A 13,579-nucleotide genomic window follows, 5' to 3' on the forward strand; every position below is an offset into this window, starting at 1 on the left:
TGTCCTTACAAGTGCTTGCTGTGTCCTCCACTTGAAGCTAGTCCTGTTCCTGCAACTGCCGGAGGGGATTCAAACCCTCCTTTTCCCCACGCACCCCCTAACCACCAGGCTGGAAAGCCAGTCTGGTGTGGTGGGAGGGGAGCGTGGAAATGTTTTCTCCCCTACAGCCGAGGATAGAGGTTCTGTCTGTTCCAAAGAGAACGACTCCGTAGTCTGGTATTGAACACAGTTGTCAGAATAGGTCTGCTTATGCATTTCAGGTATTTGTTTCTGTTACATGTTTTGTCTAATGATAATTTTAATGCAAAATACACAGTTGTGCAAACAGGGATCAGAAATCTTTTCCTTCCAAAACTCTAGCCAAAAAGCTGCATAGTCATGCCGTCTAATAACAGGCGTTTATGTTGTAATAAAAATGCATCACTGTTAATTCAAGAAACAAATTTGAAATGGGTAGAAGGAAACTATTTTGTGAGTAATATGTAATTAAACCGTAGCAGAGTCCATCATTCTGGGAGGGGTGAATATCGGTAGTTACATGGTTTGTAATCATCCTGCCCCAGGATGTAAGTGCTGGCTGACTCAGGAAGAAAAATTGTCCTTGCTGATTATAAGACCCTGCTGTGGATAAGGAACATTTTTCGGAATTAAAAGAAAAATCCTTCTGTAAAGCATTGCAGGCCATTGCTAGGATTTACCACATGAAGAGAGACTTCGGGTATCGTATCTGTCCTTTTATCATTTATTAAACAGAGAAAAATGATTTGTTGTATATCATATGTCCTTAATTTTCATTAAACGGACAAAATATCGCACTTCCATATGCTTCTGTGCACAACCTGCCTAATATGTGAATTACATAAAATCTGACATAGTTTAAAAAGATACCTCATTTTGCAAACATCCACAGGCGTAGAGGTGAAACCTTCTACGTAGTTTTAAGCAAGTTAACTTTTTTACTTTTCTGCCCTTACAGTTTTGGCATGCTTGTAGCACTACTTACCCCTGTGTTCATAAGGATGCAATGTGCTTATCACGACAGCCTTATTTACTGCTTCCTCAGATTTATGCTTTTCTGAGTTAGCGAAAGAGTGAGAAGAAGGGCAGAAAAGGCTGAGACGCCTATGATAGTTTCTGCATAAATTAGACAAGGTATGGATAGTGTCACTTAAGTGGTACAGCTGGAAAAGGCAAATAAGCTTTCAAGCATACAAGTCTTATTTCAAATCTGAAACTGAAACAGCAACTTCCCAAGCTAAATACAGAACAACTGCTTAGAGTTTGTTTAGGTATGTATCAAGCAGGCCATCTTTGAAGAAAAGGTTAGTGGCATCCCAGGAGTACAAGGGATGTTAATCAGGGAAGGGAGAGAGTATTATGAAAATAAAATGCTCATCATCCAGGAGAGAGGAGGAGGGAGTTAAAACCCTGTAGGAAACGGCGTGAAAGTTATGTGCCATAAAAACAGTCTTCCTATTGAGTCAGTGGTGTATTGGTATGCAGTCCATCCAGAAGCTTGTCTTAATTTTCCAGATAAACAGGTACATTTAATAAAAGATGACCACTCTGCCTAGAAACTTTGTTACATTTATGCCCTGAAACCATCAGGACTACAGCAAAATACTGCTGAAATGGAACATGTAGAAATTAGGGCAGTAATTAACGTGAGTTATGTGACTGCTCGTGACCAAAAGAGCTTTTTGTTAATAAACCCAGTATTTTCTATTTTATAGGATATTGATTTCTTACTAGGGAGATGGAGAGTTGCCCAGAGAGCTGTGCAATCTCTGTCCTTGGAGGTGTTCAAGACCTGCTGGGACAGAGCCCAAAGCAGCCTGGTCCAAGGTCAGTTTTGGCCCTGCCTTGAGCAGGAGGTGGGCCAGTGGCCTCCCGAGACCCCTTCCAGCCTCAGTGACTCGGTGTTACCATGTCTCATTTCAGATGTCTGAGTTATGTGATTAAGATGAGCGCGTCCTGACGAGCAGTCGTACGCTCCTTCCATAGGCAGGTCGGGCTACCTCAGCTGGATACTTTTCCCCATGGTGTATTAATGAAGCCCAAAACTCAGTGACTACGTTTAGACAGTATTAATTATCCCCACACTGTAACAACGGTTATGTTATAGTAGAACTGCTTTTCCCTGGGAGGAACAGCACAGTGTTCTTACAGCAAAATTAACTCTTAAAATCAACAAACTGGAATAGAAGGCCATTTTTCCTTGACATATGCACAGTGTGTTCAGGCTTCTCGAACCAAAGTAGTTAGCTGGAAAGTCCTTACTCCTTAAGTTGATTATCTCTTTTTACATAGTCTAGAACTAGCAATGCTACTTGAGTCTCACATTAACAACCTTAAATTTTCTCAAGTAAAAAATTGCATTTTCTCCTTAATTTTTGTTAAACCTATTTGTTGCAGCCAGAATTGCCTTTTGTTGCAGCCACAGAATTGCCCTTTTTATCCTCCTCTTTTCCATCTGTCCAAAAGGTATTTTTTTATTTGCTAAATCATTCATTGTGGGAAACTTCTTAAAATATCCTGTTAAACCCATCACAAAATATTAAATACTATGTTTCCCTCTCACATTTGATTGTGGATGTGATACCAAAACTTCACTAATTCTAATGCAGTGGAAAAGTCAAGTCTTTTAATAGTTCTGTTCTGTTTCAAGTCCAGCAGAAAAGGCAGTCGGGATACAAGTTTATATGCAAAACACTGAACTGTCTGGCACTTTTCAGATGTGCTGCAGTTCCTCAATTTCAATATATAGTATCAGGGTGAAGTGTATGGCCACAGAACTTACATAGTTGAGTAAACAACCGCCTACGTGTACAAATGTTTCTGCAGAAATATTTCAGAAATTTGCCTTGAAATTAGCATCACTATACAACTCTCTCCTCCCTTTTCCTCCTGAGCAGCCTAAAAATAGTCGACAATAGATACTTCTATTACCTTATTTTCATCTAAATTAGAATTTGCCGTATGTTTATTTTGGTTCAGTCATCAGGTTCTTTTCATTATCCAGTTAAATGTAGGTATCCATAGCATAATGCACCTACAATTTTGCTGAGTACAGGAGACCTGGTGTGCTATTCAAAGCAGGAATGATTGGTGTTGAGTTTGCTAGATGAAGGAAAGTGGATGTAGTATTCAGGGCATGTACAGCCAGATATTTTTTTGTCCTATAATATGAGACAGACAATAAAGATGACATTTGTGGTCTGAAGATTTTTAAAAACTAAGGTATAGTTTCTTTTCTTGTCATCTTTTAAAGACCTTTGGAGCATCTGATACAGTTACTGCTCTCTGATACGTTATGCCTTTGATAACTTTTTGAAGGTTTGTAGAAAGATATTTTTATTCTCAGTTGCTGTAGAAGTGGAATGTTCCATACGTAGGTGTACCTAACGTTTGTCTTTCTGACATTGTGTTTGGGTATGACAGTCTTAAGTACCTGTACACAAATGGAAAAACCTTCTTCTGTGTAACTTTAGACTGCAGTGCTAAGCCTTTGCAGTACAACTGCTAGTATTTACTAATGCATCATGGCAGCAGTAGGTGTAGTTAGCAGAAACGTAATAGAAATAGAATTTTTATCTACTTAAAGTGACAAGACAGAAGGAAATGCTAAAATGTGCAAAAAATAGGGAAGATGCAAAAGTAAAGTTTTGTTTTCTGTATCGGTTTACCAGTTAGTCCATAACATCTGAATGTAAAATTTGGCTATTCTAATTCAGGTCTATTTTTCCTAAGAAAAAGAGGTAGAATAGGAGCTCTGGAAGAAAAACACACCCTGTCTTTACTCAAAACTAATTAATTGCCTTTCCTTGAAGAAATGTTGTCTTGTTTTTGTTTGTTACTCAAGCATTGTTTCCTGTCAAAATGGGTAATGTTTCACAGAATAAACTAGAATCAGGAAACTGAGTATTTTTTGCAGAATGGAATTGCTTTCCCATCAGCCATAGGAGCCGCTATCTTTTCACTTTCCTTGCCCCTGGTTCAGTCACATGCAGATGAATGGACTTGGATCCTTCTACCTTGGCTGAAGCCTGTTATTTGACAGAGGGATTTTGATATGCTCCCTGAGCAGCCTTACAGTGTTAACAGCACATGAGCATATTGTAATCCTCCAGTCTTTTCTCCAGAAATACTTTGACCTTAACTGTTCTATATCAAATGATGTATTTTAAACTTTAAGAAGCCGTTTAGCCAAAGTCCTTGACTGAACTGAATTTTTCTGATAGAGAAAGGAACGTACTGGCAGTTTTTATAAAAATTCAATTGTGATTTACTCTAGTCTTTTTTGCTAGTATGCTTCCATCCATTTTCAGTCTTAAGGCCCATAAGTTTAGAAGACTTTTTTTCTCCTGGGGAATCAAAATATTCTGTTAGCTGGGCTCAGTTTCACCCTTGGTGGAAGTAGGAACTAACACGTGCTTTTTCATTCCATATATACTGAAATTTTTAGCTCTAGAGCTGCTTCAGCATGCCATTCAGCTCATGAATTTGTCCAAGTTACAATTTTCTTAGTAAAGAAAACTGTCAGATGTTATAAACAAGGAATAGTCCCAATCCACCAAATGAAATCTAAAAGTGAGAGATCCTTTGCAATTATTTAAGCCGAAGGGAGCTTTGTGGCAAATGCAAATTAAACCAAGCTTTTCTGGGATAGTGTGAAGCTATTCACAGTTGCGTCCCAATTACATTTTATTTGAGGCTTTTCCCCATAGAAAATAGTAATTTTTTTTTTCCTTGAAATATCTGTAAGTTATAAAACTTTGTCTATCATAGTGCTTGAAAGTTTTTAAATGGAAAAACATGTTTGGCATCTGAAATCTCCTGAGAAGAAATCAAAGCTTTTTATTGAAGCTTGTTAGTCTCTTTCTGTGTTTGAAAGTTTAGTAATTTTGAAGAGAACAAAGTAAACTTGAATTTTTCTGGATTTTTTTTTTTTTTCCTTGAGTGAGCAGTACCAGTAAGAATGGAGTTCTTGTGTCATAAAATTGCTAGGTCTTTTTCCCTTAGGTTTTCAAGAAATGTTTGAGAGGTGGGGAATGTAATTAAAATCTTATTCTCCCTTTGGCGGCATTTTTAATTTGGAATTCAAACCCTCACACAGCGTAATAGAGCTTTGCTTTAGGGTGCTTTATACCTCTATCAAAGTGACTAAAGTAATTAGTATTTTATACATTTTGGTAAGTATTTTGTCACTGGAAGCACCAGTGCAGGTGAATGATAATGGTTTGAAGCTCAGGCAGTGACGGGATCCTAAATGAGAATGTCGCCTTTTAATCAAGAGCACTTGGAGTCTATGGTATTGAAATGCCCTACAGAGAACATAGAAAAGCCATCCGTCACTTTGTGACAGTCCAATCTTTTAGCGCATGAGTAAAATTTTATTCAGCCTTTCTAAGGCAGTTGGAATGCAAGATGTTTTAACTCACCTCAGAACAGCAGTGTAAAAGTTTGAAAGCATCATGTACAGATTGCTTTCTGGACAGCATATGCGTCTTTATGTATTATCTTTATTTATTTAGATTGCAACTGAAACGTTTTCCATGTCCTGCTTCAGACACCTTCCCCTCACCCCCATACACCCAACAGGCGAGCTTATTTCTAAATTTCAGTCATATGTTTGGAGTTAATTTGCATAGTTGATTAACTCTGCATGCTCAGCAGAAATACTCAGCAAGTTAAAGAACTGCTGCTTTAGGAAGGGCAGATTTTGTAAGTCTCACACAGAAAAGTAGTTTGACACGTGACCCAGAAGTCCTCTGGGGGATGCTTAGAAGGAGCTGAAGTACATTTAGTGACACGTACTTCGAATTATAAACTATTATTATAATAATTCAACAATCTAATTTCAAGCTTTGTGTTATGTTTGTTTTTAACAACCCCCCCTCAGCTTTCTTTGTAAGTGAAAGCAGCAGCAGCATCTGAGGACAATGTTGTAATTTAAACAAAAATATTTTTGTTGCCGGGCATTTGAGAGATTTACTTTTGGTGTCAATGGAAGCAGAAACCTGTACCAGGAACCTTGTCTTTTAAGACGGGTTAGCAATGATGAAACCCATTGACTTAAATGGATTTACTCCCAATTTACACTGTATGCACGAATGTCTTGCCCAGCCTACTTGCTGCTTGAAAATCAAGGGCATTGATCCGCACTGTACTTAATACCTGTTTTCAGCTGGCTACTACTCGGGTTTTTTGTTTACTACATTGAATTTTTCAGTACCCTGTGGAACAAAATTTGCTGTGAATATGCAAGATTAGGTTTTTTTCCTTCCTGGCATTTGAACATTTTCAAGCTGAAATATTTTTTGTCCTACCCCAAAATAAGGTAGGACCTTCTGTAAAGGGAGAATGTTCCTAAAATGCTACCATGTACCAGAGTGCTGAGAGACAAAAGGCTGGGGAAATTGTATTGGGCTTCATTTTAGTGAGTGGAAAGGAAGAGGGAAAGTTTTTCCTGCTGAATCCAAGAAGTAGTAAAATGCAACCAGATGGGGAAGACATGTTTATACATGTTACTGAATAAGTCTTCCCTTGCTGTTCCCTGACAGCAAACTTTTCTGTCACAGACATGGAGAGAGTTAATCTTGTTCAAGGGAGTGCTATTTCTTCAGTCTTACATTCTTATTGAGTCTTCAGTGAGTTTGCTTTCAGAAATACACTATGCTAATAAAGTTGGTGATGAGAAATTTTTTAGCCATCATTTTAACTTGAGCTTAAGCACGTCTAATTCTGACACCTTTCTCTGTGAATTGTTCCCAGCAATGTAAAGAGCTGTATTTTTGTCTGCCAGAGTGTACGTGTTCAAGTTTTAATGGCTCCTGTCATGTCATCGTGCAAAGTTAAATGAATTAAATATTCAGAATGTGCAAGAGCCTGTGCCAGGCTTGTTATACAGTGAGAGCTAATATATTAATCAAACAGCTTAAGATATGTTCCAGTATGAGCAGTATTACTAGGGACTCTGTTAAATAGCTGACACTCAAAGTCTACTCCCAATTTTGAAAAGTCTGCTTCTATCATTGCTGCTGTCATCTAGTGACATTCGTGCTCTGTTTCCACCTGGCATTCTCACTCACTGTAATTGGCTGCTAGTGAAAATACAGGTATTATCCATCTATTTTATAAATTACCGTTTTCTTCCCTGGCTGCATGCCACAGCTTCGTCAGGATGTCACAGAACTTAGACCCAGCTAAAAGCTGAGTAAGTTGCTACAAGTTGGATATTGCTGCTTTAGAAGTAACCTACTACAGGAATAATTAGACACATTCCATTATAGAGGTTGAGTTAAAACAACTGTGTCAATGGAATTAAGAATGTCATTGTAGTATTATTGTGATTATGAAAATCAACTGCCAAAAGTAAGTAAAAATAATTTAAACTATTTATTGAACTTCACATACAAAGGTTGGAGACAAGTGGGTTCCTCATCATGCCAAACTGGGTGCTTGGGGCAAAGTTATCGCCAAGTGTGAGGGCTTGATTTAGAACCAGACCCCTCTTATTCCTTATTTTTCAGTAGTGACATACAATCCCCTAGTCATCGCTGTAAGACAAAGCCAGAGTATCAGAAATACTGAACGCAGAAGCAAAACCAACCCAAAAAACTACATATGCAATCACCTTCATCTACAATTGCTGTACTCAATATAGTGTTAAGACTAACAAATGAATCATTTGCAGAAAACAAAACTGAGAAAAATCAATGTTTACAGTATTGTTTTTGCTCCCTTAAACTGGAAACTCCCTCTCCTGTTCTTAGGGAATTTATTTATGCATTTAAGTTTCGCTCTACCAACACACCATTCAGTTTACCTTCTATTTTTAAGTTCTGTTTTACCATGTAAAATTGTAACATCTAGCAGAAGTGGTCACTGACGACTGTAGTGTACCTTCAGTGATGTGCCAGTCCATTTTTTTTCTAAGCCGTGACATGCATGGTATGCAGTGATAGGATGCCAGAAATGCACAAATTTATGTCTTTGACTTTTATGCTTCATAATTTTTAATATTTTTTATACTTTGTAAAATCATGTTAGTCTAAAATAATGAAGAAATATTATAGAATATAATCCAAGAATAAATAGGTAAGAAATGATACTTCAGCATATATCAGTTATTCTGTTATGCAGTTTTAATCCTTGCTGGGGGAAAAAAAAAAAAAAAGAAAAGAAAAGGAATGATGATTCAGACAAGCACTTTCATAATAAGCTAATTCCACCTCGTATTTAGTCCCATCACAGACACCCATCCCAAACCCCACAATGCTGATTCCACCTGGAAATAGCCAAAATAAAGAATTCAGCTTCCATGGTCTACAAGTTTTGCTTGTCTTCTCCCTAAATAAAACCAGACAGATGGAGCAATCTTTGGAAATCATGCGAAAACCAATACATCTGCGGTAGGGAATTTGGAACAGAATATATTGAAAAAATTAATAGATCTACCAAAACCTAAGATTGAGAGTAGTATGCGAATAGGCAGCCTCCCAGCGTGTGTTTTCTCCCAGTACAGACAGCATATACAGTAGGGTCCAAACTAGGCTCATTCCTGGGGTTTGGCTTTATTCAAAAGAAACCAGTGTTAAGGTAGCAAAGCTTAGCTCAGGTCTCTTCCCCAGACTTGGCCGCTCTTACAACAAACCTCTTAGGACTCCCAAGTGTTTGCTGCAGGTCGTCGCTCGCTCTCGAATTTGTGCCGTCTCCTGACCAAGGGAAGTCCTCAGCCAGCTTCCTCCCTTGGCGACTGTCACCCAGTCCTAGTCCGTAACAGGGGGGACAGCGTCCCACCCCGCTGGGATGCACTGAATGCTCGATACATGGTCTCGTGAAAAGAAATGCAAAAAAGAAGCAGCACCCCTCACTCTTGCTCCCGTCTGTCCCGGGAGGGATAGAGGTTGCCAACCTGTCACGCTGTGGTTGTAGTTAAAATTCAGCTAAAGCACATAAACACGACTTTATAGAGGGAATTAAATTGCACAAGTGGTCCTATACGAAGCCTTTGACCCCCGTCTACAACTTTTAAAACGTGCGGTTCCAGTCAAGGTTGCTCTACTGTGGCTGGATACTGGGAGGAGGAGAAGAGAGGGAGGTAACAAGAGAAGCGGTGGCAGCATGGACTTCTGTGGAGGTTAAGAGCCAGAGGAAGAGTTGATGGGAAAGGATGAACATAGTTACTGATGGCTTAGCTGCAGTCTTTACTGTAGTGGTTTTATTGTTATTTGCGATAAAACTAGCGTAAGCGTGTTCAGCTGTACTGAAATCACACCTTCATTTGCCGGCGCAGATGTACCCTGTAAACGTAAAGCCACCCCGAAGTCTTTGTGGTTATAATCTTCAACAGCCTATGGAGAAAAACGTATGCTGCGTCGTGACTATTGTAGCACAAATTCCCTGTCGCCCGAGTTACATAAACCACCATTTAAAAGGCACAATTTAGTTATAAAGTGCACGTTAAAAGCTGCTTCGCTGTCGCTCTCCTTGAAGCGCATACTGAGCTCCCCATAAAGGATGTTTACATTACAAGATCAGTTAGAAAGAAGCTTTAAAGAAGCTGATGGAGAGTTTCAGCCCATGGTTACACTTTCTTTCTAGCCCTACAGCAAAGCATCTGGGATTATCCCAGGATGCTGGGGGTGAGGGAGTTAGCTAAGAGACTGGCTGGGCAAAAAAACGTGCTGGGCACTGGTGGTGACTCGGGCAGGAAGGCGAAGTTTCCCCACGCGTCACGGGGGGTTACAGCACGCGTGGAGCAGTATGCCGTCCCTGGGGACAGGCACTGCCTCGCTCTGCTCGCGAGACCGCCATCGCTTCGCGGGGCTACAAAGGGGATTTGAAGTCGTTCCTGCGCGTTTGACCCAACACGTGACAGTGAGGAATGAACTGTCTTCCAAACTAAGCGACCAAGCAAACCAGCGCGTTTGGGAGAGATTAGTTTAACTAATGTTAAAAGTAAAGGATTACCTTTCCTGTACGTGAATTGTTCACCGAGGAATCTTCTTTCAGGCTGTAAATATTGTTTTGCATTATCACTGTATTATTCACTTTCAGGAAACACGGGTTTTGCAGTACAAAGGTAGATCGGTATTGGTTAAAATTCATTTAGCATCTCCCCCCCCGCCTTTAAGAAACCTCTCAAAAAACAAATGTGAAACATTAAATGACGTTTCTTACGCTTTAAATCCTGGCATTTTAAAACATAGGCTGGATAGATTTGTAGATTGTTGAGACACTTTCGGTTTGTGGCTATAAAACTGCAGGGGATATCAGCTGAGACTTCTGCAGGCTGCACGGAAAGAGCATTTCAAAGCGCTGTACTTGCTGGAGTTCACTCCTCTGTGCAGTAGCACATTATTCTGGAAGCAGTGCTTCTACTCAAGTCTTTAATGTTTTTCCAGGAAGAAAAGCACATTAGCTGAGTATCTCTCTTCCATAGTGCTACTGCTAAAAAAATCAGTTTTCATACAAGCAACGCTGAGTGAGGGAACTGGCATGCCTCTATAGTATGTCTTTATCTCAGTTCCCAGCATTTAACTGGGATCATAGTACTGCGCCTTATTTGCTTCCCAGTCTTATCACAGGTCTCTGAAATCATGCTGTCAATTGCACACCACTATGGTACGCAAGCTGCTTTACAGTCCTGCACGCCAGCCTGCACCCTTTGCCTCGGAGAGGAAACCACTGCTCTCAAATTGTCCGTGACAGACCCAGAAGCTGCTGCTGGCACTGCGTCTCCGTGGGACTTGGAGGATGACTTGGGTGTCCACGTGGCCCAGAAAAGCAGCAGCTGCTGCTCCTCCAGATCCTGCTGCCTCTGCCACTGTGCAAGGGATACCGGCACAACCAAAATTAACATCTGGCCTGTAACACGAGTTATCCTGACTCTTAGCAGCGGTTGTACCTGAAATCCCTTAAGGCTTGGTCCGGAAAAGAAACGATGTGTAGAATTTACATTCAGGAATTGTCCCGCCAGGAACAGTTCCTTACTTTCCTTCCCAATGTGCCAGCAAGATGAGCACCGAATCCACACAGAAAAACCCACGGAAGACAGTGAGTGTAATATGTAAGTGTACCCAGCTGCAGAAATTAAGGACTATATGTATAAGGAAGCTTCTTCCCCTTTACTGCTTAACCATTTTTATTTGCTCCGCCTCAAAATACTAGATACTGTTTTGAGATATTGTTGAAATGCTACTCAAAACCTGTTTCATAAGCAACAGAATACTTAGGAGAAGATCACTGAAGGGGCAAAAGTGATAAAGTAATTAATAAAAAACTGTAGGACTGGATTTAAAACCGACCAAAAGGTACCAAATAAAAGGCAAGAACGCTTTGAAGAATAACCGTGAATGCTGATCCCTCCACTTAGAGAATTTACACTGATAATGAGCAGTATCAGAGATAATTTATTCATCAAAAATAATTTTGTATCTCAAGCCTTGTCTTTCTCAAGATGGACTTTAATGTTTGCTGCTGAAACCCAAAGTGCTGGAAGCGTGCATGTGCAACAATATAGTTTGAAACCCAGCAAATCATTGTATAAAGCCACTTTACTCAGGATTGCTGAAGATGTTTTCTCTGCTTGCTGTCACATAATGCACATGTTTCTAAACATCCATCTGCATTTCTTCTGTTTCTCTGACAGTCACTGCCTTTTAATGCTGTCCTCAGCAAGGGGAGAATTAAGTTTAAGCTACAGAATTCAGTGTTGCTTTCACTGATGTTACTATGGCAGTGTCCCCTCTACTAGGAGCTTGCAGAGGACAGACTGTTGTTTCGAAAATAGATCATCTCTATTCATATATTTTATTTTAATAAGACATTAGAAACATGACTATTTTACTTGAATGCTCCTTTATACCATACTTTGAATATTTAAGACCTCTCTTTACTATGTTAAGAACAGGCACTGTTGAATAACTGATGTATTTCCCCAAAGAAGAGTTCAACTTGCCTAGGTCCTAATCCTGTAATTACTTATGCATGTAGTTAAGAATGCAAACACTTCCCTTGTAATCACATGGAGAAGGATATGCTGAATCATGGCCTTTGCTATATAGTCTCAGGTTATAGAGGTACTCTCATAACTCACTAATAATAATGATCCTTTTTTCTCCTACTTAAAAGAGTATTGTATCAACACAGAAGGTTTTGCCATGCAGGTTTTCACAGCAAAGTATTTTTTTGTTCTAAGTATTATCTGTCTGAAGGTAAAGAAACATTTTAACCACCCGTTCAGTAAATATTGATTTAGCTTTTAACCAAGCTTTTTGTTCTTCAGGAAAAAAAGCATCAAGGTATGAAATCCTATTGACTGACCTCCCAAACTCAATGGCAAAATTCTCATTGGCTTCAGTATAGATCAGGATTTCACGAGGAACATTTATGTATGTAGCATAGGCTAGTTCTGGTAGTGTGGAGACTTACAGGGCACTCACAAAATAAAAAACAACATAAACTCAGCCATGCAGAACTATCAGAAATTGGTTGCACTGCCACACAACTTTTTTAGCTTTCCAATCACACACCCCTTCTCCAACTGCTCTTCCTGCTAAATAAATAAACCATAAAGAAAAGCCTAGAAAACACCAACTAGTACCCATGTAGATTTTGTGAGGCTTGCATATAAAGATAGTATAGATAATAAAATACTTTTTTCTCTCAGTCCTCACTCAGGCATGATTGAAGCCAAGGGTGGAGAATAAACTGATTAATCAATTTTTCTTTAGAACCTTGAAAAAACCCCCTTTTTATAAATTTTATATATTCCTGTTAATGCTCTAATATGGAACATTCTGAAATAGACCCAACGTACATTTCTGCTGTTTTGGGTTTCACATGCTGTCTTGCACTTTATAGAGATGGCTTTCATTAATACCGAAATAAACCTGATGCTGTGTTTACTCAGTAGGCTTTGGCCACTCTATTCCCCTCCTCCCCTTTATGTGTCAGTTGTAAATTGCTTGACAAATATTCTGTTTCATGCTTCCCCACTGCTGGCATGCAACATCATTAAAGATTCAAAAGAGATAGGAAGGCTAAAAAGGCAACAGGTAGGTAATATGGCAGACGGCTCTGTCTCTGGTTAAACTTGCTCAGAGTAACAAGCAGTAAAATTGTATTTTTTTCTTCAGGGTGCAGGTGGAGAGGCCATGAATGAAAACAAATTTCTGAACACAGACTCCAGCACAGGATCAGTGGAAACAACCGTCAAACCGTTACCATTTAAAGATCCAAACTTCATCGTAAGTGTATTATTTTAACAATTTGAAATTCTAAACTCTTCAAATAAAACATTAACTAGGATTCTTTTTAACCATACTGCTAAGGTAAATATTAAGAAAGTCAGCTTAACAGCCAAATAAAAGGTCGGCAATTTTTAAGAAATTCACCTCAAGTCCATGCCACACTATGGTCCAAAGTGCACGCTATATTATGGCATGAAAATGGCACTGGTCCAGAGGCAGAACTATTATATTAAATTCTGGAACAGAGTCAGAAAACCTGCTTGATCAAGGTAAGTGCAGAAGTTTTACGGTGTGCTATCTCACAAACTACTACAGCTAGA

The 13,579-nt window shown here is 39.3% G+C and overlaps 1 protein-coding gene and 1 long non-coding RNA gene across 2 annotated transcripts in view; one reads left to right on the forward strand and one right to left on the reverse strand.

Annotated features, from left to right (window-relative positions):
• Positions 1–13,579, forward strand: part of INO80C (INO80 complex subunit C) — a 31,320-nt gene that overhangs the window by 7,799 nt on the left and 9,942 nt on the right. The window contains exon 2 of the mRNA XM_052787560.1: positions 13,146–13,256. Within this exon, the coding sequence (XP_052643520.1) occupies positions 13,146–13,256 (111 nt within the window). The remainder of the gene's footprint in view (positions 1–13,145; positions 13,257–13,579) is intronic.
• The window catches only part of LOC128142009 (uncharacterized), a 130,738-nt gene that overhangs the window by 2,579 nt on the left and 114,580 nt on the right, over positions 1–13,579 (reverse strand). The window lies entirely within an intron of this gene.

Source organism: Harpia harpyja, chromosome 5 (assembly GCF_026419915.1).
Source record: "Harpia harpyja isolate bHarHar1 chromosome 5, bHarHar1 primary haplotype, whole genome shotgun sequence".
In the NCBI taxonomy this organism is placed as follows: Eukaryota; Metazoa; Chordata; class Aves; order Accipitriformes; family Accipitridae; genus Harpia; species Harpia harpyja.